The sequence below is a fragment of the Vulpes lagopus genome, chromosome 11 (genome assembly GCF_018345385.1).
Source record: "Vulpes lagopus strain Blue_001 chromosome 11, ASM1834538v1, whole genome shotgun sequence".
NCBI lineage: Eukaryota > Metazoa > Chordata > Mammalia > Carnivora > Canidae > Vulpes > Vulpes lagopus.
Window position 1 is genome coordinate 69,683,763 of NC_054834.1, and position 22,345 is coordinate 69,706,107.

At 60.1% G+C, this 22,345-nt stretch overlaps 1 protein-coding gene across 4 annotated transcripts in view; it reads left to right on the forward strand.

Annotated features, from left to right (window-relative positions):
- The first annotated feature begins 546 nt into the window (after positions 1-546).
- Positions 547-22,345, forward strand: part of LSP1 (lymphocyte specific protein 1) — a 38,158-nt gene continuing 16,359 nt past the window's right edge. For 2 of the 4 annotated variants that reach the window (XM_041721973.1, XM_041721975.1), the window contains exon 1: positions 18,137-18,246. In XM_041721973.1, the coding sequence (XP_041577907.1) occupies positions 18,152-18,246 (95 nt within the window). In that variant the 5' untranslated portion in view covers positions 18,137-18,151. Of the gene's footprint in view, positions 684-12,931; positions 13,908-18,136; positions 18,247-22,345 lie in introns of those variants that run through there. The other 2 variants (XM_041721976.1, XM_041721977.1) reach the window with 2 other exon arrangements.

Consider the following 22,345-nt stretch of genomic DNA (forward strand, 5'->3'; position numbering starts at 1 on the left):
AGCAGCTCAGGAAAGTAAAGGAAATGCAAAGAGAAGGTGAGGGGTGTGCAGCGTGGCGGGGGGCAGGTCCATTTCCCGCAGGTCCCCAGCTGTCCGTCCCTGAAGATCTCAGACCAGCCAGGGGGGCCTGCGGTCGGTGCATCTACACTCTGCTCTGCAAGCACCCAGGACAGTCCATACAAGGAGGCCAAGATGCTTCAGGCAGAGGCTTGGGACCAGAACTGGCCAGTGCTCATGGGGAGCCAGCCTTGCACAAAGAGGCTACCAGGCCAGGACTATGGGGGGATCCATGAAGGCCTGGGCGCTCCCTGACAGGCATCGGACACTGTCCCAGCCCCTGCACCCACCGCTGCCTTCTCAGGGCCCCTCTCTGTCACCCCTGCCCCTGCAACTTGCTTAACACTTCCTGATGGTTGGTTTTTTTCTCTGCTCTTGCATCAACAAATTAAAAAACAACACCCCAACCTCAGCCCCAGTGTGCTTCAAACCTCAACCTGCAGCCGGAAGGGGGAAGTGAAACCCGGCTGGGGGTGGGGGCTCTGGGGCCAGCCGCTTGAGGAAGCACCCAGAGCCACAGGGCGCACGCACGGTGCGAATCGGCCCGACGCCAGCCCAATGGCCGAGGCTCTGAGCCACCCCAGCTCCGAGGAGCAGGAAAAGCTGTTGGCGGAGAACGATGCCGGGTAAGGGTCTGTTCGGGGTGCACAGAAGTTGCTGCATTTACATGGGGGCCGGGGGGCAGGGGTCAGGAACGCTTAACCTGGCGGTGGATGGAGCCATGGGGGGCTCCGGGTGGCACAGGGTCCTCAGGGGCCTTCCTGGGCCCCCATCTCACCGTGCGGGGAGTGGACGCCTCTGCAGCTGCACTTGGGTGGGAGAGGCCAGCTTCGCCCACCAGTCCCTGGGACGCCTGGACACCTGATGCAGGGACTTGGATGGGGCCTTGGACAAGCAGGCCAGAGCTTTGAGGGCAGGAGGTGGGGGGGGCGGGGAGGGGCCCGGGGCCAGGAGGACTGCCCAACGGGGCATGCTTCTCCCCAAGACCTTCAAAGTTTGTGCTTGAGGCCAGGCGGGCTCCCTCCCCCAAGCTGCCTCCTCCCCACCCCTACCTCGGTGATGGAGGATGCTGAGGATGCTGGCTGGTGCCTGTTCAGAGGTTGGAGATGGGATGCGAGGGGGCCATGGGCTGAGGCTGTGCCCTGGCAGGAAGGCCTACCTGTGCCGCCACAGCCAGAGCCGGGCAGAGGGCCCACGGAGCCGCCGCTGGGTGCCAGCCTATGCAGGCACCGAGGAGGGCTGCTGGCTGAGCCAGGCGTGGGGGTCTGACGGCTCCAGGGCGCAGATGCCAGCAGAGATGAGAGGCAGCGTCTTGGGGACAGGTGGGGCTCCGATGGGGCAGAGCCATTTTCAGATGGGGGGGCAAGTGGGGGTGGAGGCCCCCAGGCCTGGAGGACTATTGTTGGGGCTGCTGCCCAGGCAAGCGGAAGGGAAGGAGTAGGCGCCCCGGGCCAGAGCCACAAGCATGGAGATGAGGGCCCTGCGGGGACCGGACCGCTGTCACCTGCCCCAGAGCAGCTGCTGGGCAGGCCTGGGGGGGGGCCACCAGGACCAGGCCTCTGCAGCCTGGTGTGGTGGGGGGCTCCCCACAGCCTCAGGGCTGACTTGCTAAGTGGATTCTAACCCTGGCTTCTCTGTTGGAGGCTGGTGGCCAGGTACTTGATCCTGTGACAATGTCTTTATTCATAATGAGGGAAAAGATGCAAATGTCTGCCGTGTGTGTGTGTGTGTGTGTGTGTGTGTGTGTGTGTGTGTGTGTGTGTGGGCAGATGGTCACCTTCTCCTTGCGCTGACCCCCACAGCGCCCTGGCTCGGGGGCTTCGGGGACCAAGCGCTAGGGGGAGGCGGGAGGCCGAGCAGCTTCTGGAAAGAGGAGCAGGGGTCAGGGTGAAGTGCCAGCCTGGGGCTGTGGGGGCCCCTCGCGGGGGACCCGTCGTTGGGGTGGGTGGGGCCGTGGAGCTCACTATGTCCTGCCCAGGGGCGACCGACAAACAGCTGTGCCCCACTCAGAAATGGCTCCTCACGTCAGCACCGTCCCTGTGCTCTTCCAGCCACCGCATGCCCATAGAAGGGCACGGCTTGGGCAGTCTGGCTCCGGCACCCCGCCTCCCTCCTTGGCCCCATCCTTGGCCCTCCTGCTCCCAGCTGTCCTGCAGGCAGAGGAGAAGCAGGACAGCGTGGACCTGGCCGAGGCCTGGGCAGGTGGGAGGCGGGGCTGCACCTGTGCTGGCTCGGTCAGGAGCCCCGCTGGACAAGGGCCGGCTGCCCCCAGGCCCTAGAACCTGGGACCCCGCAAACGTCATCCCCGCAGTGTGGTGTCAGAATGAAACCGAGACCCAGGGTGAGGCAGGTTCTCATTGCACAAGGTGATTAAGGAACCGGGGATTTTCCTGTCCATGGTGGTGAGAAGTCCCAGTGCCCGGGGTGGGGACTCGTGGCCTGGAAAGCCCCCACCCAGCAGCCCCTGGGAAGGCCAAGGCTGGGCAGGGTCTATGGAGCTGGAGCACTCAGACGAGATCTGCCCCCAGAGCACCCCACACTGCCTGCACTAGGACATCGCCCCTCCCACCTGGCCAGGTCAGGCCACATCCCTACAACTGGGCAGCAAGCTGCCCCCTCAGATGACCCAGTGGGGGGCCACCCCCCTCAGACTCTCCCAGGATGGGGCCACTTCCCTCAGACTGTCCCAGGATGGGGCCACTGCCTTCAGATGATCCAAGAGGGGGCCACTTCCCTCAGACTGTCCCAGAATGGGGCCACTTGCTTCAGGCTGTCCCAGGACAGGGCCACTGCCTTCAGATGATCCAAGAGGGGTCACCTCCTTCAGGCTGTCACAGGATGGGGCCACCTCCCTCAAATGACCCAGGATGGAATCTCCCTCTAGGACTGTCCCAGGATGGGGCACCCTCCAAAACCAGTCCTGGGTGGGGTGTGGGCCCCTACTCCATCCACCTGTGGTCCGGGTCCCAGTGCTCTCTCCTCACTCTGGCTGCCGGGCCGTGGGGTACCCCAGAGCAGAGCAGGGCCACTGGGCTTCAGGGTGGTTCTGTGTGGCCTCCCAGGTGGAGCTGAGAAGGGCCCTGACCCCACACCGTGCACAGAGGCCAAAGTCCACATGGTGCCAGAGCGGGGGGTTCCTGTTCCTAGGGATCCTGGCTTTGACGTGTCCAAATCCTGGAACCCCAACCCCCTTGAGGCCCCGTGTGCACCCCAACCCCCCCAGGGCCAGACCATGCTGTGCTGGGTCCTCCCTGCCCTACACCCACAGACAGGCCTCACCCTGGCCACAGCCCGGCCCACTCCCCAGCTTGGCAAGATGCCCTCTCCTGGGGGTCTCCAGGCCATGGCCCCACTGTGCTCTTTCTCCATGAAGCCATCAGACCCCCCCGTGGAACCACTTACCACGGGGCAGCAAAATCCATGCCTCCTGGGGGCCACTGGAGGCCTGCTCCGGTCATGCTGGCCTCACTCCCCTCCAAGGTCGGCACTCCCAGCAACTCCCAGTCCCACCAGGTGTCAGACCGACCTTCTCAGCACTACCTGGCTGTCCTGTCCCTTCCCCAGGTTTCCGAAGCCTCCTCCAGCTCAACTTAGGTGACCATACCCTAGGTTCCCTGAGCATCTGTCACTTCCCATGGTCCACGCTGCCCTGTGAGACCTGCCTCTGTCATGGGTCCTGGGTCCTGTCCTGGGAACCCTGGTCCTGTCCTGGGAACCTGGTCCTGTCCTGGGAACCTGGTCCTGTCTTGGGAGCCCTGGTTCTGTCCTGGGAACTTGGTCCTGTCCTGGGAGCCCTGGTCCTGTCCTGGGTGCCCTGATCCTGTCCTGGGAACCCTGTTCCTGTCTTGGGAGCCCTGATTCTGTCCAGGGAACCTGGTCCTGTCCTGGGAACCTGGACCTGTCCTGGGAGCCCTGGTCCTGTCCTGGGTGCCCTGATCCTGTCCTGGGTGCCCTGGTTCTGCCTTGGGAGCCCTGGTTCTGTCCTGGGAACCCTGTCCTGTCCTGGAAACGCTGGTTCAGTCCTGAGAACCCTAGTTCTGTCCTGGGAGCCCTGGGCCTGTCCTGGGTGCCCTGGTCCTGTCCTGGGTGCCCTGGTTCTGTCTTGGGAGCCCTGTCCTGTCCTGGAAATGCTGGTTCAGTCCTGATAACTCTAGTTCTGTCCTGGGAGCCCTGGTTCTGTCCTGGGTGCCCTGATCCTGTCCAGGGTGCCCTGGTCCTGTCCTGGGAACCCGGTCCTGTCCTGGGAGTCCTGGTTCTGTCCTGGAAACTCTGGTTCAGTCCTGAGAACCCTAGTTCTGTCCTGGGTGCCCTGGTCCTGTCCTGGGAATCCCGGTCCTATCCTGGGAATCCCGGTCCTGTCCTGGAAGCCCTGGTCCTATCCTGGGAGTCCTGGTCCTGTCCTTGGTGCCTTGGTCCTGTCCTTGGTGCCCTGGTCCTGTCCTTGGTGCCCTGGTCCTGTCCTGGGAGCCCTGGTCCTGTCCTGGGAGCCCTGGTCCTGTCCTGGATGCCCTGGTCCCGTCCTGGGAGCCCTGGTCCTGTCCTGGATGCCCTGGTCCTGTCCTGGGTGTCCCGGTCCTGTCCTGGGAGTCCTGGTTCTGTCATGGGAATCCTGGTCTTGTCCTGAGAACCATCATGGTTCTGTCCTGGGAGCCCTGATCCTGTCCTGGAAAACCTGGTTCTGTCCTGGGAAGCCTGGTCCTGTCCTGGGAGGCCTGGGCCTGTCCTGGGAGCCCTGGTCCTGTCCTGAGAACCATGGTTCTGTCATGGGAGCCCTGGTTCTATCCTGGGAATCCTGTTCCTGTCCTGGGAGCCCTGGTGCTGTCCTGAGAATCCTGGTCCTGTCCTGAGAACCATGGTTCTGTCCTGGGAGCCCTGGTCCTGTCCTGGGTGCTCTGGTCCTGTCCTGGTGCCCTGGTCCTATCCTGGGAGGCCTGGGCTTGTCCTGGGAACCCTGGTTCAGTCCTGAGAACCCTAGTTCTGTCCTGGGAGCCCTGTCCTGCCCTCTCCCACCTAGGCTCGCTGGGCTGCTCCAGCTCTGGATGACCCTGACAGGGGCAGCAATTGGGTGAACAGTTGTCTCTCTACCACCTAAGCTCCTAACCCCCACTGCCTTTTGGGTAGGGCATGGCTCCTGGTCCCACGTGACTCAGGGATGCCACCTTCATCAACTCTCCATGTGCAAAGCTACGTGGCAGGAGAGGGCAGGAACCACCTTCGGGGCCACTCTAGTCAGAGTCCCTTGCTGGGCTGCCTGCCCCTGCAGACTCTCTGGGCTTGCCCTCTGGGCTCCAGGGTTTTCAGGAGAGAGGAGGACACAGGTCCCCTCAGGGTTATAGGTGGTGGCAGGGCTGGAAGGGAGAGGCTGAGTTGGCCAAGAGGCTAGGAATGCCCTGGATTTCATATTCCTGCACCACAGAGGGAGGCAGAGGCGGAGGGCCTGTGGCATTGGAGTGGCAAGACCCCATGGCTCAGAAACCCCCAAGCAGCCAGACATCCTGGTGGCCCGTCCACCCACTGGCCCTCCCAGGGAGGCTGGATGATACTTGGTAGAGCCAGGATGCAGAGCTCTGGAGCACCCCCTGAGGAGGACCAGGACTGGGCCCTGGTGGCAGGCTGGAAGGCGGTGGGTTAGGGGTGGCACCCTGGGGCTCCTTCCCCCCACCCTGCCCAGGGGCCAGACCTGACAGCAGCAGTCAGAGCAGGCTCAGGCCCAGGGACGCCCAGATGGGCCTCCTCTCCTCCTTCCTCCAGGTCAGGGGGCTCAGGCGCCCGGAAGTTTCTCAGAGAGGGGGAGGCTGAGCTCAACCCAGATGATGGATGCCTCCTCCTGGGCAGGGGCTCACGAGGTCACTGGCTTCCTCCTGCTTTCCATCTGGGTCCTGTCACATTCCTTCCCTAGGTGGGGGACAGGGAGAGGACACCACACCACACTCGGGGACATTGCAGCCCCCAGCCCTGCTGATTCAGGAAGCCGGAAATCCTCCCCTGCATCCTGGCCCCTCCCTCCCTGGTCCCCATCTGCCTTCTCATAAAAAGAAAACATAGGAGCCACACGGGGGCAGTGCCAGGAGTGTCTCAGGGACCAGGAGGGGGCAGGCACCAGGCGGAGTGGCAATGTGGACCAATTCACGACCCCACTAGCCTGCCCCTGGCTCAGTTTCCCTCAGAGGGTGCCAGAGTTATGGAGAGCCCTGGGTCAGGAAGATGAGGGTTCCAGCAGCTTGGCTGAGAACTTGGGCTGTGATCTCCTGGGGTCTGAGTTCCCAGGGCCTGGGGGAGAGGCACGGGGTCCTAGGACCACGTTCAGCACCTCTTTCTGGGACAAGTGAGCCTCAGTTTCCCCGTGTGCCAGACTTCATTAGCTCTTTTCATAGCCAGTGAGTCACTTCATAGGGAAAAACCAAGGCTTAGAAGGGCTGAGTGTGCTGTTGAGAGGCACTGTCCCCAGCCTGGAGGGATGCTGGCTGGCCCTAGTTTGGTGTGTCTCCTAACAATGCTGGCCTGTAGGGACCCTCTCTGGGGGACCTGTGTCCCCTGCAGGCTCACAATCAGGGTTCTGAGGACCTGACAAGGCCTCAGGGGACCCAGGGTGTCTGGGTTGCCCCTTGGAGTCGCTCAGTAACACCACATAGCCCTGTGGATGGCTCTGCACCTGCGGGTTCCCACCAGAGCGAGGGAGGTGCCTCCTGGAAACTATCCAGAATAGGGCATAGCTAAGAAGACAGCTCCAGGGACCTCCCCAAAGGCAGGAATGGGACATGACAATGTCAGAATAACCTGATTCATTCTAGAGGCTTCTCTCCCAAGAAATCCTCTTTCTAGGGGCTTCTAACACCTTCTTGGAGGTTGGGGATCGAGGGCAACCAGCAAAGGGAGTTCTCAAACCTTTGGTAGGTGGGAGTATACAGCCACTGGCCCTCAGCCACTGCCCCATCCTCACTCCCATGAAGCTGGAGAGAGGGGCTGAGGGCCTATGTGGGGTATAGGGTGGCCAGGAGATTAGGAAATTGAGGAAATCAGGCCTCCTAAGCCTGCTGGCCAGTATAGCTGTGTGGTGCCAGACACAGGCAGATAAGAGGTAGAGGTGGGAGTTGGGGAGGAAAGCCCCTCATCCCTTCTGAGGCCAGGCCAACTGTCTCCAAACTCCATCTGCTAACTGCCTCCAAGCTGGGAAACTGGGGGTGGGTGGGGTGGGGTAGGGACCACTGTCTCGTCCTACTGGCTGGGAAGGAGGGGCTATCTGGGAACTCAGAGCCTGCCTACAGTGCCCTCCGAGGCACCCACATCCCCTGGCAGGAGTGGGAGAGACTTGGGCCTTGGAGCCTGCAGTAGAGGCAGCTGTGTGGACACACAAAAGACAGCAGGAGTACGGGGTATGACAGGAGTGGGGGGAAGTAGCAGGTTCTCTGCCCACCTCAAGCCTCAGCTTCCTCAGCTGTGCACAAGCTGTGTGGGAGGAAGAGGGGAGGGTCACTGCCTTGCTCTGTGCCTGTCAGGCGGGATCCCAGAGGCTGCTCCTTCCTACTTCTCACAGATGTCTATGCCTCTTCCTGGATGTAACTGGCTATTTTTGTGGCGTTGCTTCTGTGTCTTCTCTTCCTCCCCCAGCTACCTGCCCTCAAAAGAGAAATAGGACAGATGAATCTAGCCAGTTGATTTTGGAGGAACCTAGAAAGAAACTTCAGTCTTTCAGTCTCATCCCCAACCCAATCTCACCTTCCTCACAACACCCACCACCCCACGACCCTGGCCCCTCTCCCTTTGCTGGGCTGAGATCCACATAAGACAGATAAGGACTCAGGGCATTTGGAGGCTGCCTTCTCTGTAAGTCAGGGACATTTCTCTATCCAGGGTCACCTCAGGAGCCATGGAGGCCACCTCCTTACCCTCTCTCCCCACCCACACCTGGGCTCCACTGCCTGTTGCATGTTTCATTGGGATACTGCTTTGTGAGAGTGTGTGTGTTGAGAATGTTTGAGCAAGAGGAAAGATTCCTACTTCTTCAGCCTCTATTTAGGTTCTGCTGTAATGCTCAGCCTACTGGGACATGAAGATCTTGTCTTCTCTTTTATCTTCTTGAGCTACAAGGTTATAACACACATGAAGAAAGAAAAGGCTAAAAGACTTAATGATGGAGAAAAGTATGAATGAAAGAAAAGTGCATAAAGGAAGGAAGAGCTGGCTAGCTGGATGATTGATGGACAGATGGATGGATGAATGGATAGACGGGTGGATGAGTAGATGGGATGAATGGGTGGATGGATGAATGGATAGATGGATGGATGTGTAGATGGATAGATGAGTGAATGGATGGGAGGATGGATGGGTAAATGGATGTGTGGTTGGATGATGGATAGATGGATGGATGGATGAATAGGTGGGTGATGGATGGAGAGATGGATGGGTGGGTAGAAGGATGATGGGTGGTGGGTGAGTAGATGGGTGAATGAATGAATAGATGGATGATGGACAGATGGCTAGATATGTGGATGGATGGTTGGATAATTGGTTGAGTGGATGGGTAGGTGGGTGGACAGAGAGATGGATGAATGGATGGATGGATGGATGGATGGATGGATGGATGGATAGATGGGTGGGTGGATGGATTAACTGGTGAATGGACATATGGAATGGAAGTATGGGTAGGCTGATGGGTAAATTGATGGAATGCTGACAAATAAATAATTGGATAGACTAATAGAAGTTTATCAAGACATGTGGATGGATATGGTTAATGGGTTGATTTTTAGATGGACAGACTGAGAAATACAGGAAGTGATAGATAAATAGAAAGATGATAGTAAACAGACATACGATTGGTGCTGGATAAACTATTGAAGAGGCAGATTGATGAACAGAGAAGCACTTAAGCCAGGAATTTTACACTCACTCTTCTCTCTTTCTAGAACACTTCCTCCTACCAGTGTATATAGCTATCTTAAATATTTCTCAAGTTTCTTTTCAAATAAGGAAAAGATTATTCCTTTCTATGAGGCTTTCTTTGACTATCATATGTAAAATATCAATCTCTGCCAAGACTCCATATCCTCCCACCCTGAATTATATTCTCTATAGTTTTATCACCATTTGATATATTACAGTATGTACTTATTTGTTTATTTTTGTTGTTGCTCCAGCTAAAGTGTCAGCCTTGTGAGAGCATGGTTTTGTTAATGCTAAATCTGCAGTACCTAAAAAGTGGGTACTGTAAGTGTTCAATAAGTTTGTTGAAAAATATATGGATAGATGAATAAATATATGAATATAAATGGAGTTATAATAAATTGTTATTTATGATGTTGTTATAAGTTGTTATAAATGGAGTTATAATAAGATAAATATAATAAATTGGTAGTTGGATGAGATACGGATGAGTGAATGTATAGATAAAAATAATAATAATCTTTATGGAAAGCTTACTAGGTTGCAGCAACTATTTCAAGTTTTAACTCATTTGAATGGCTTAATGGGCAAAGTAATGGGCAAATATATATATGGAAAGATAAACATGTATGAATTTATGCACATATACATGGCTTGCTAAATGGGAAGATGGATGGACATATGGATGGATGGAGAGATATATGAATGTGTGTGTGAATGCGATTGATCAGTAGTAAAATATTTGGAGAGATGAATGAAAGTAAGGACAAAAAAATATTTTGAGAGATAGAAGGATGTTTTAAAGAATAAACAGCTCACTGGTTGGATAGCTAGGCAAATAGATATACAAATTGGTGGTTGAATATATACATAAGAGTAATTATTATATATTTAGTGATAATTATGTTTCCAGTGGGTGGAATGGCTAGCTGAGTGGTTCTTCGAAGTGTTTTATATGTATTATGACATTTAGATAAACAGATGGATGCGTGGGTGTCAGAAGTGAATGGATGCATGGAGGGATGGATGAGTATGTGGATGAATAGATAGGTGGATACTTGCTCAATGAAGAAATGTAAAGAGAGATGAATAGACATGGGTATATATGTATTGATAAATGCTTGAATGGATTGATGGAAGGATATATTGTGTTTATATGGATAATTGAATGGATACATATCCTGAGAAGTTGATGGATTGATAATGATGCATGGAAAGACAGATAACTATATAGAGAGGATGGATGAATGAGTGGATAAATGGAGGATGGATAGATGGATGATGGATGGGTGGGTGAATGAATGGATGGATGGATGATGGATATGTGAATGGATGAATGGATGGATGGATGATGGATATGTGAATGGATGAATGGATGGATGGATGGATGGATGGATGGACGAGTGATATATGGGTAGATGGATGGATGGATAGATGATGAATGGGTGAATGAATGGATGGGGTGGACAGATGGTTGGATGGGTGGATGGATGAATAGATAGATGATAGATGAATGATGGATGGATGGGTTGGTGGATAGATGATGAATGGGTGAATGGATGGAGTGAGGGTGGACAGATGGATGGATAGATGATAGATGGATGTATGGGTGAGTAGATGGATGGATGATGACTGAATGGTTGGTTAATGGGTAGATGGATGGATGGATAGATGATAAATGAGTGAATGGATGGATGGGGGTGGACAGATGACTGGATCAATAGCCAGATGGATGGAAGAATGGGTAGATGGATGGATGATTGGATGAATGAGTGGATGGATGAAGAGTTGGATGATGGATGAATGGGTGGGTGGGTGGATGGATGGATGGATGGGAGGATAATGGATGGAAAATGGATGGATGAATGGATAGATGATAAATGATGAATGGAGGGATGGGTGAATGGGTGATGGATGGATGGATGGATGATAAATGGATGATGGATGGGTATATGAATTGGTGAATGGATGAATGGATGGACGGATGGATGGATGATAGATGGTTGATGGATAAATGGGTGGTTAATGAATAGATAGATGGATAAATTCATGGATAGATAGATGGGTGGATAGATGATGAGTGGATGGATGGAGGGTGGACAAATGGATGGATGGGTGGGTGGATGGGTGGATAGATGGATAGATGGATGGGATGATGAATGGAAAATGGATGGATGGATGGATAGATGGATAGGTAGATGATAGTTGGATGATGGTTGGATGGGTGGGTAGGTGGGTGGATGGATGGATAGATGATGAATGGGTGAATGGATGGATGGGTGGGTAAATTAATAGATGGTGGATGATGGATGGGTGGGTGGTTAATGAGTGGATGGATGGATAGATGGATGGATGGGTGAATGAATAGATGGAAAGTGAATAGACAGATGGGTGGGTGGATAAAGGGTTGACAGATGGATGATGGATGGGTGGGTGAATGAATGGATGGGATGGACAGTTGGTTAATGGGTAGATGGGTGGATGGGTAGATGATGAATGGGAGAATGGATGGATGGGGAGTGGACAGATAGGTGGATGGATGGGTGGATAATAAATGGATGATGGGTGGATGGGTAATGAGTTGATGGATGGATGATAGATGGGTGATGGGTGAAATTTTTCCTTCTTTTGAACAAAAATATGCTTTGGCACAATTTCTTTCTGGCTCTCTCTGACTGGGATTCCAGATCCAAGAGCAAGAGGCAAGGGGGAGATGCACAGGTTGAGATGGAAATGAGGCACAGGCTCACCTCCTCTGGGCGATCTGGCTCAACCTGAGGGCCAACCTGATGGTCCTGCTCCCCTTTCCCTCCTCCGTGTTCCACTAGAATCTTGAGGCATCTGCAGCTCTGGATGGATGCTGGGGATGGTTGGTGGGCATTTGCTTCTGTGGCACACCCCCACATTCTCTGGCTGCCCCCAGGGTTGTGGGAGGGGATAGCTGTGAGCTCCCCTCCAGGACTGGTCACAGGACCCCACCTGGTATGTGGAGGGTGAGGGAGGAATCAGAGCCAGACTTCGTGACCCCCCACAAGGCTGTGCCAGCCAGCCACCACCTGAGTCACTGCGGATCTGAGCTATGGGCCCATGTGGCTGCCACTGCGCCAAGCACGGCCTGCACAGTGACTATGGGTGCAATGCTTGCCTACCTGATCTTAGCCTCCCCTGGTCCAGCCTCGCATCCCCCAGGTGCTCTCGGCCCTGGTCCCCTGGCCTAGCCTGAGGCCATGCTAGCTGGGGAAGTGAGAGGGGCCGTTCCTCTGTGCTATGGGGGATGGAGGGCGGTCTGGGCAGGCAGTCAGAACACGGGCTCATGGTTCCGGCTCCGTCAGCCCCAGCTCTGCAAACTTGGATACCTGTCTGAGCCTCGGTTTCCCCACACAGGACCTAGGTGCGGTGGCTGTGAGGGTTGGCGAGCCGGGCAAGCTGCTGGACATAACTGCTGGGCACTGAGCTGGGCTCGGAGACGCCCTGCAGACACGAGTCCAGTACCCGCCTTGTCCGGTCACTCGCCCGCGAGCGTTCTCCAGTGAGTCATGGCGACTAAGCCCAACCGGAGGAACAGTGGGCTGGGCTGCACCTCCCAGGCCTTGGCCAGAGCACAGGGGGCAGGGGGCCCGCCGGCCAGGGCACCACACTGACCTTGTGCCCACCAGTCACCCTGGGAGTGTGCTCTCTGCTACCCAACAGGGCAGGCCGTGTTAGTCTGTGCCTCGGGGGTCTCTGCTCTGACCTCCCAGTGTGGCCAGGCATGTGCTAGGGGGGCAGCAGCCTCCCCACTGGGGGAGCAGAGAGGATTCCCCCTCGAGGTGATAAGTGGAGCAGAGAGCTGGGCATAAACAGGGGAAAACTGGAGAACCAGGAGGGAGGGGAGGGAAGGAGGGGGAGGGAGGGAGGGGAGAGAGGGAGAAGAGGAAGGGAGGGGAGAGGAAAGGAGGGGGAGGGCGGGAGGGGGAGGGAGGGGCACAGAGATAGGGGCAGAGAGAGACACAGAGGGAGAGGAGAGGAGACAGGGTCTGAGTGTGGGAGCAGGGAGGGTCTGGGGGCCTGCTGGGAGGGAGCAGAGGGCTAGGCTGGGGGGTGCAGGGCAGGGCAGGGGCGGCTTGACCCAAGAGATCCAGAAAGGCGAGGAGAAGAGGAGGGCCAGAGGGCTGGCCAGGGCAGGCCCAGGGTGAGGGGAGAGGCACAAAGGGATGGAGAGGCAGATGGGGGGGGCTGGATGCCCCGCAAGTGGTGGGGATGAGCTTCAGGGGGAGAGTGGAGTGAGGCCGGGGCGCCCGCCACCGAGGGGAGACTGTGCCAGTCCCAGGCCGATGAGGTCCTGCTAAGCCCCAGGGCTGCGGGGCTGGAGGGTTTTCTCTCTGACATTTTTACTAGTCTCGGAAGGAGGGGGAGGGGGAGGGGGAGGAGGCCGAGGGGGGAGAGGGGGGCTGGGGGGAACAAAAGGGAAGCAGCTGCTAAACGTCCTGAAGGAGAGACCCACAGAGTCCGTGAGGCCGTCCAGACGGGACAGACGGGCACCCAGACGCCCGGGGGGCAACTAGCGGGGAGCCGGCCCAGGAGGCCCCCCCCCCGCCCCTGCCGGGGCCAGAGGGCCCAGGGTGGACAGAGCAGGCCACAGACAGGGAGACGGGGCGAGCCAACGGGGAGGGGGCGTCAGCCAGAGAGCCCAGACGGCCAGACAGACGACAGACAGGGAGACAGCGCAGATCCAGGGACACAGACAAGGGCGCGAAGGCGGGGGCCGGGAGAGAAAGGAGAGAGGAGGGGGAGAGGGGTCCTGGTGGCAGGAGGAGGAGCAGGGGGAGGCCAGCAGACAGAGGCCGGCGGCCTTTGAAGAAGGAGCAGCAGCGTCCCCAGGGCTGGGGTCAGGCCAGGTCGCCGGCCGGCGGGGCCGCCAGCAGCATGAGCGGCTCGGCCCTCCTGAGGAGGAGTTCCAGCCAACGGGGCCTGGAGAAGCTGGTGAGGTAGGTGCCCTGGCCCAGGCGGGGGCAGGGCGGGCAGGGCCGGGCACCCCGGGCAGGGAGGGTGCTGTGGCACAGGTGCGCGGGTGTGCAGGAGGCCGCGTCGTCCTCCCGCCCGGCGGCCCTGTGCGCTCTGCTTCCCTCCTGCACACCCGCCCGCCGGCCTGGGCAGGGCTGCTCTCCCTGGGCACCTTCCCCTGGTCCGGGGGCCTCTGCCCAGGCCCGCTGCGGGAAGTGGGTCCTCAGCCCTGCTCCCTGGGCCTCGCCTGAGCTCCCGCTGGCCCCTGGCGACCACCCTGTCACCCCTTGCTTTACAGATGATGACGCTGGACTTTGCGGCCACATTCACCACCCCCTTAGCGCACCAGCCCTGCATGGGAGGTGCCGTAGGGCTGTGGTGAGTGCTTGGGCCTCAGAGTCAGGTCGTCCCCGGGCTGGACCCCTGGCTCCAGCATCTCAGGCTTTTGGGCCAGGACCCTAGCATCTCTGGGCCTCAGTTTCCTCCTTTGTAAAGCAGTGGCATGGTGGTACCTATACCTGGAAGAGGAGGAGAGAGAGAGCAGAAGCAAAAGGCCAGAGGCGGGCTCAGAGCCATGCCACAGGCTGCTCATCACATCACTCTGAGCCGCCTGCAATGCTCTTCCTCCTCCTCTACCCTTCCAGGCATCGAAGGCCCAGCTGAAATACTGCCTCCTTCATGCAGCCTGCTTTGGCTTCTCCTTCAATGGCCCGGAGCATGCTGCAGACTGCATGCTCCTGGAGGGAGGGACAAGCATGTCAGCATCCCCAGCTGTACCCACGTCCTGATTCTGGGAGGGAGGAGAGACAAGGTGTTCAGGTGGGCTGAGAGCAGCCCCGGGCCCCTCAGCTCTGGCTGGTTGGGGCCCGTCACCCTGAGTGACGGCTCGCCCCTGGCCCCACCCAGGCACGGCCCACGGGCTACCCCTCGGGGTTGGGACCAGCAGCTGGGTGTGGGACCCTCCTCGGGCCATGCTCCCTTGCAGCCCCACCCTGCCCATTCATGAGGTGAGCCTGCGAGTCAGTTCCTGAGCTTCACACCTGTTGAGTCCTGGCGCTGCTAACCAGGGGATCCTCAGGCAGGGCTCCTCCTCCTGCCCAGTTGGGATGTGTCCTCTCAGCAGTCACTGCTGTGGTCCCCCTCCAGAAAGGACTCAGTGGTGCCCGGGTTAATCCCAGAGGCTCATCAGTGCTGCTTAACAAATGGGGAAACTGAGGCCCAGGAGGACAGTCATAGAGTCCACGGGGGGAGCAAGTGCTGGGCACCCAGAGTTCCCTACAGAGGCCAGTGGGCCAGAGAGAGAAGGAAGCATCCCTTTGAGCTCCCCACGAAGTCCTGCAGGTGGGGGGCAAGGGAGAGAGAGTCTCCCAGAGAATAACACCAGGAGGTCCGGTCCAGCTGTGGTGAACGAACCACACAGCTCACATGGTGACGCTCACAGGTGTGAGCCACCCACAGGTGGCCAGGTGGCCACTGGCATCCCTGCCACCCTCCCTGACATCAGCACCTGTCCTGCATTTCACAGGCCGCACTTCCTGAAGCCCGGGCAAACGGCCCTGTGTGCCTATTTGACGGACAGAAAGCCAGGCTCAGTGAGGCTGGTGACTTGCCCTGGGGCACCCGCGCCCACCGTCCCCCCACTTTGCTGGGGGGCCGCCTGGGTGTGGGGTGGGAAGGGGGACGCCAGGGGCAGGGTGTGGCGCCTCTTAGTGACAAGCTCATGTGGAAGCCAGCAGGGCCGGGTGTAAATTGAATCCAGTTTAAGTCATTAAAAACGGGCCCAGGAGGGGGGACTTGTCCCCGTGCCCACCCGTAGCACCCCCTAACCTTGGCACCATCACTGTGGCTGCCCATGTGGGTCCTCACCAGCTGTCAGAGCCTAGGAAGATGCTTCAGGTGGCAGGAACGGCCAGGGACCCCCCTCTGCAGTGCCCCCAGGCCGGCTCCGTCCCTCCCCATGCGGTTCCCTCCTATGCCCCTGGGTGATCGACAGCTTGGGCCAGGCTGATGTTAGGAATGAGCTGGGGGCAGCAAGGGGACCCTGAGCCCCTCACCTCCTGGATTCTGGGCCGCCCACCTGGTTGAATGGTCTTTGGGGGCCTGGCTTTGTGGAGTGGGGTCTTGGCTGGCACAGACCGAAAGGGCTGCAGGGGTCACTCTGCAGTGTCTCTTGATATTTGGGACCCCAGTCCCCCTGGAGAGGCTCGGTGGGCCGGGGGAGCCCTGGTGAAGCCCCTCTGCCCGCCGCTCTGGGCACACATCCACCGCAGGCATGACGGCAGTCTCCGTGCCTGGCCTCCCACCCTGGGCAGCCAGGTCTGGGAGGCCTCTGGGGACCCTGGTGTGGCCAGCAGGGCAAAGGATGGGCCAGCCCAACAAGGCGGTGGCGGCAGGGCGGGTGGCGGCAGAGGGGGGGAGCCAGGCCTCCAAACCAGTGTCCAAAGGGGCGTGGCTGCCTCGGGCCCACCCAGGGCCCCAGATGGGAGGGGGGCTGGCCCTCGCCCTGGCAGAGCCTGGGTGTCTGGTGGGTGGTGCTGCCCTGGGACCAGGCAGTCTGTCGGCCAGAGCTGCGCCAGGAACCCTGGCGAGCTGGCATCGCGGGGGTGCGGGGACTGAGTGGCCCAGCCCCCTGGGCAGGGCGTCAGGGCCGGAGCCCAGAGCACTGAGGTTCAGGCTGCAGTCCCATCCTGCGAACCGGAGCAGGACAGGGCGGTGAGCGAGCAGCAGCCTGGGTGCACCAGGCACCTGAGGACTTGCCTCCGCCAAGCCCCTGCTGGAGCTTCGAGAGGGCACCCTGTGGCTCCTGGGCCCTGAAGGGTGGCCGGAGAGGGCATGGCTCCCAGGAGCACCTCGTCTATCTCAGAGTGGCTCAGCACAGGTTGGTGGCTGGGGTCCAACCTACACAGGTGTCCTGGGGCAAGTGTGAGCTGCGGCTGGGGGAAGCCCTGGGCAGCCCCCGGGGACAGGGAGAGCGTGGGATCGGTTTGCGGGCCCTGGAAGGTGAGAACGCGGTGGGGAGGGTGCTGCCCACCTAGGAAGGGAGAGGTCTTGAGGTGGGCTTGAGGTAAGGCTGGGGGCCAGGGGGCCATGTGCCCAGCAGGCTGTGAGACGCTCCCAAAATACCTCCTAGCAGGTGTGGGGGGAGGAAGAGATAAAGAGAGAGAGAAAAAAGTGAGAGAGAGTGAAGCAGGACAAAGAAGAGGGGGTGAGGGATGAGGGGTCCCCATGAGGGCAGAAAGAGGGTGTGCAGGGACAGGGAAGGGACAGGGAAGAGATGGGAACAGGGATAGGATGGGCACAGGGCAGGATGGGATGGGAATAGGATGGGGACAGAGACGGGATGGGGATCAGATAAAGCAGAATGGGGACAAGATGGGGACAGGGATGGGGAGAGGGACAGGACGGGAATAGGGAAAGGACAGAAACAGGTCAGGGACAGGGCAGGATGGGATGGGGATAGGATGGGGACAGGAAGAGGGACAGGATGAGGACAGGGACAGATGGGATGGGGACAGGGCAGGATGAATTGGGGATTAGATAGGGCAGGATGGGATGGAGACCAGATAGGGCAGGATGGGGACATGATAGGATGGGATGCGAATAGGATGCAGACAGGGACAGGGAGAGGTAGGTACGAGGACAGGGACAAGATGGAATGGGAACAGGACAGGATGGGATGGGGATCAGATAGGGACAGGACGGGGGTAGGATGGGGACAGGATGGAATGCGGACAGGACAGGGACAGTGATGGGAATAGAATGACAGGACAAGATAGGAGGGAGACAGGGACAAGAGTAAGATGGGGATGGGGTGGGAAACAATGGGACAGACAGGGATAGGAAGGGGACAGAAGGGACAGGACTCGATGGGACAAGGGAATGGGATGATGGCCAATAGGAAGGAGAAGTGGAGGGAAAACAACAAAGAGAAGGGATGGACAGGGCAGACATGGGGTGCTCCAGGGGCGTGGGTGCTGTGGAGGCTCGGCAGCCCCTCCCACATGTCCACTCCCACACTGTCCGTCCTATACTGTCCATCCCACACTGTCTGTTCCACACTGTCCCCTCCCACAGTGTCCCCTCCCATGGTGTCTATCCCATGTGTCTCCTCCCATGTGTCTCCTCCTATGTGTCCCCTCCCACAGTGTCCCCTCCCATGCTGTCTATCCCATGTATCTCCTCCCATGTGTCCCCTCCCACAGTGTCCATCCCATGTGTCTCCTCCCACATGTCCCCTCCCACCCTGTCCTTCCCGGGCTGTTCACTCTGCACCGTCTGTCCCACTGTCCCCAGCAGCAGAGGGGAGGAGGCCCCGACAGCCAGGTGGTGTGGGTGCTGAGTGTGGGAGGTGGGGCGGCCCCATCTACTGCCCGCTCCTGGCCCACCGCAGAGATGGGAGGAGGCACCAGCCAGAAAGGAGGGAGGGAAGGCCAAGAGGCCAAGCGAGGGCCAAGAGAGAACCCCCACGGGGAGGAAGGACAGAGAGGGGCAGAGGGGAATTCGTGCACCAGGGTTGGGGCCGCATGGCGGGGTGCACGCTCTCCCCACCCGACCCTCCTGCCACCCTGCGCCAGCCTTTGAGATCCATGGAGCTAAAACCCCAATGTGCCTTCCCTGGCGGCTGGGGGAGCCCCAGGTCGGATGCCACCCCACTCCATTCTGCATCCTCTCCTGTAATGGGGCAACCGCAGGAGCCACAGGCCAGCCGTGAGGGGTCACATAGCCCCCAGCTCTGGGCAGGGTCCTCAGGGACAGTGACCTGGGCAAGTCCTACCCGACCTCGGCCAGTACACCATCCCAAGGCCAGCCCGTGTACCCGTTATTGTGCCTAGGGAGCTGAGGCTCAGGGAGGTTTGAGGCCTGGGGGGCAGGTGGGAGAGGGTTCTGGGGAATCACAGGACACAAGGCAGGAGGGGGCATGAGGACACTGATCAAGGCTAGTCCTGTGGCACCGCCCCCGGCTCCTCAGGCCCACCCCCAGCACCCCCCAGATGCTCCATGGGGGCGGGTGGCAGTGAGGAGCCCCTCAGAGGAGGGGCCGGGGTGGGGGGCAGGCAGGGCACCCAGGGCTCCAGCAGCATCAGGCGGAGGGTTGGGCTGCTCCGCACACTCGGGGCCTGGGGGTGCAGAGCCAGGAGGGCAGAGTCGGGGGACAGAGTCGGGGGACAGAGCCGAGGGGTGCAGAGCCAGGGGCTGCAGAGCTGGGGAAGGCAGAGCCAGGTGGAGCAGAGCTGGTGGGGGCAGAGCCAGGGGGGGCAGAGCCAGGGGTGCAGAGCCGGGGTGCAGAGCTGGGGGGATGTGCAGAGCCGGAGGGCAGAGCTGGGGGTGCATAGCCGGGGGAGGGGGGAGTTGGAGGGGCAGAGCCGGGTGGGGGATGTGCAGAGCCCGGGGTGGGGGCGGCAGAGCTGGGGATGCAGAGCCGGGCGGGGAGAGCTGGGGGACAGGCTGTGGGGGAGAGCCGGGGGGCAAAGCTGGGGGGTGTGCAGAGCTGGGAGCCCGCAGCCGGCTGTTGGAGGCCAGGCTGTGACTCCCGCCGTGGGGGCATCCAGGTTCTGAGACCCCGGGGTGGGGCTGAGGAGGAGCGCCGTGTGCGGGACCCCAGGGCTGAGGAAGAACCACCCGGGTAGGAGCGGGCAGGACGAGGGGGAGGGCGGCAGAGGCTCTAGCTGGTGCCAGCCACCGGTCGCGTGTCCCGGAACGTGCCAAAGCCTGGCCCATGAGCAGTGCTAGAGCCGTGCCAGGCCGCCCAGCCTGGCTCGGGAGTGACGGGCTCCCCCGGAGGGCCGGCCAGCGCCGAGAGGAGCCTGGGTCGGACCCAGAGGTGAGGTGGGGGACACCTCGCGGTCAGTCTGCCGTGTGGCCCAGAGGTGGGCCTGAGCATCGCACAGGCGGGGCAGGGGGCAGGGGCGAGTCGCCGCCGTGAAGGATGCGGCTTGGGGAGGGGCCGGGGCCGGGCAGCCTCCTGGGCAGCCGTGACACTTGGCCCAGACCCCTGCGGCGCTGTGGTCAGGGACTCGCAGGAGGACTGCGTGGCGAGTGCAGTGCGTAGGGCAGAGGGAAGAGGGGCACAGGGCTGGTGCCACTCACAGCCACGCCGGAGTCCCACAAGCAGCCTCACCTGGAGAGAGCGGGGCCTGGACCTCTGACCCCAGGCCCACAGGGTCCAGGGCAAGAGGCTGAGCACAGAGCACATCATAGGAGGTAGGACGCCCAGCAACAGGGAGGTAATGGACCAGCCAGCAGGACCTCAAGTTTGGTTCTGGATCCCCTACTGTGGGGCGGAAGTGGACAGTCCCCGACCAGCCTCTGTGCACCAAGGGGAAGCCTGGGAGAGAGCGGTCTGGGGTCCAGAGGTCCTCGGGGCTCCCAGGTCGGTGCTCAGTGGAGCCAGGCTGTAGAGGGGACTCCTAAGCGGGCAAAGCCCCCCTGGGAAGGCTTTGGGGGCATAGACTCCATCTCCCCCAGGTTGGAGCCGTCTGCCAGGGTGTGGGGACACCGAGCAGCAGTGAGTCCCCACTTCCCGTTGGGCCACTGGAGCGGACGATGAGGGTCCGCCCTCCCAGCCTGGATGCCTTGGGGGCCGGCGGTGTGATGGGTGGGCCTGGGCCGCGGCTGCCCTGACTGGCCTTGGGAGGCTGGCCCCCCGGAGCCTTCAAGGGTCCCGGCAGTTGCACATGGCTTGTCTGGGGTGATGGTTGTGGCCGGAGGCTGGGGTCCGGGCGTTGCCCAGGGCACTCACGGGAGGGACCGGTCTGGCCAGGACCCTATAGCAGGGGCAGCTCACACACGTGAGGACAGCGGGGGGGGGGGGGGGGGGGCGGCGCCAGTGACCAGGCAGCAGTCAGGGGCCCAGGGCAGGGCTGGGGCCCGGCGGGACTGGAGCAAGACGTGGCCACAGGGACAGATGACTCCCAAGGGGCACCCACGTGGGGTGGGCTGGGACCACGCTGCCCTGGGAGGGGTGTGGGCTTTACATCTGGACCTAGGGGGTGGTGGGGGGCGATAGAGCAGAAGGGAGGGGTAGGGACGCCCGCGTGCCAATTTGCTTCGCCACCCTCTCTGATGGGCGTCTGTCTGCCCACCGTGTCCCCCGTCCTGCCAGGCCGGGCACAGGCATGGGCGCCCCTGCCCTGGGGGCACTTCCTGAGGGCTAATCCCCCTGGTTCAGAATGGGGCCCTCCTCTGTGGTCCCTGAGCCTTGCTTGGGGTCGGCCCCTAGGGTCCCGGAGGGCAGGGACCTGGCTGTGTGTGGGCCCTCAGCACCTGGCAGGACAGAGGGCTGGCTCAGGGAGGGAGGGGAGGAGCCAGAGGCTGAGGGGAGGGACACATGGGGGGACAGGCCAGCCCAGGCCTATGCGCAGAGGGCTGGACTGCAGACCTGAGCCGCTGTAGACATCAGGGTGTCATCAAGGGGGACCAGGAGCCCAGTTCAGGGAGGGAGGCTGGAGATGGTGGCTGTGGTGGCTGTGGGTGCTGCCTCCCCTTCCTGGGAGGAGACCTTCCAGCCCCACTCCTTGGCCATCCGCAGGGGTGATGGTGCCCCCCCAGTGGGGTGAGAGCCAGGTGGCATTCTGAGGCCAGGGATGGGGATCTCAGGTGGAGCAGGGCATGGCACCAGTGCTCCTGAGGGGTCCCTGGTGACTGCAGAGCACTACCCTCCATAGTCTGCCCCTGTGGTCGGCCAGGAAAGACAGGCAGAAGGGGGATTCCTTGGCTTTGGGGGCTATGTGGGGCAGCTCGGGGTTCCCCCAAATAAGAGGCCCCCAAGTGCTGCCCTACTGGGAGAAGAGGAGGGGCTGCTGGGCAAAGAGGCTCGGCCAGGGCCCTATGGAGAGGACACTAATGAAGGAGGGGCCAGCCTCATGGTGGGAAGGGGACACCCCTTCTGCCTGGGGGCTCAAGGCTCATGTGGATGGAAAGATGCCAGCAGAAAGGCTGCTTAGACCTTTGCCCCCTCTCCCCTGAGGCAGGGTTCAGAGAGCCCAGAATCCCCCCAGGGGCTGGGAAGGAGCTAGAGCCCTGCTCTCGGGGCTGCTGTATGATGCCGTGGGCTGGCACATGTGGAATGTGGATGTCATCGCAGGGCTGGCCTCTGTCTGGCCAGCTGTGGGCTCCCAGAGGCTGCCACTGAGCCCCATGTCTCCTGGATCAGCCTGTGCCCCTGGCCTGTGCCTTTTGGGGTACCAACCCCCTGGGATGGTGGGGAAGCCAGCTTTGCAGGCAGATGTCCTCTCCTCTGGGAAGGCTTCGCAGCTGCGACCTGCCAGCAGGGCCAGGAGGGATGTGGGGTGGGGTGTGGGCCAGCTTCCCTTTTGGGGGGCCCAGGTCTGCCAACAGCACCCCCAAGAGGAAGCAGGAGCTAGGGTGGCCCAGAGAGGGGTCTCAGTCCACACCTGGCTGGGCAATGTCAGCACCCCTTATT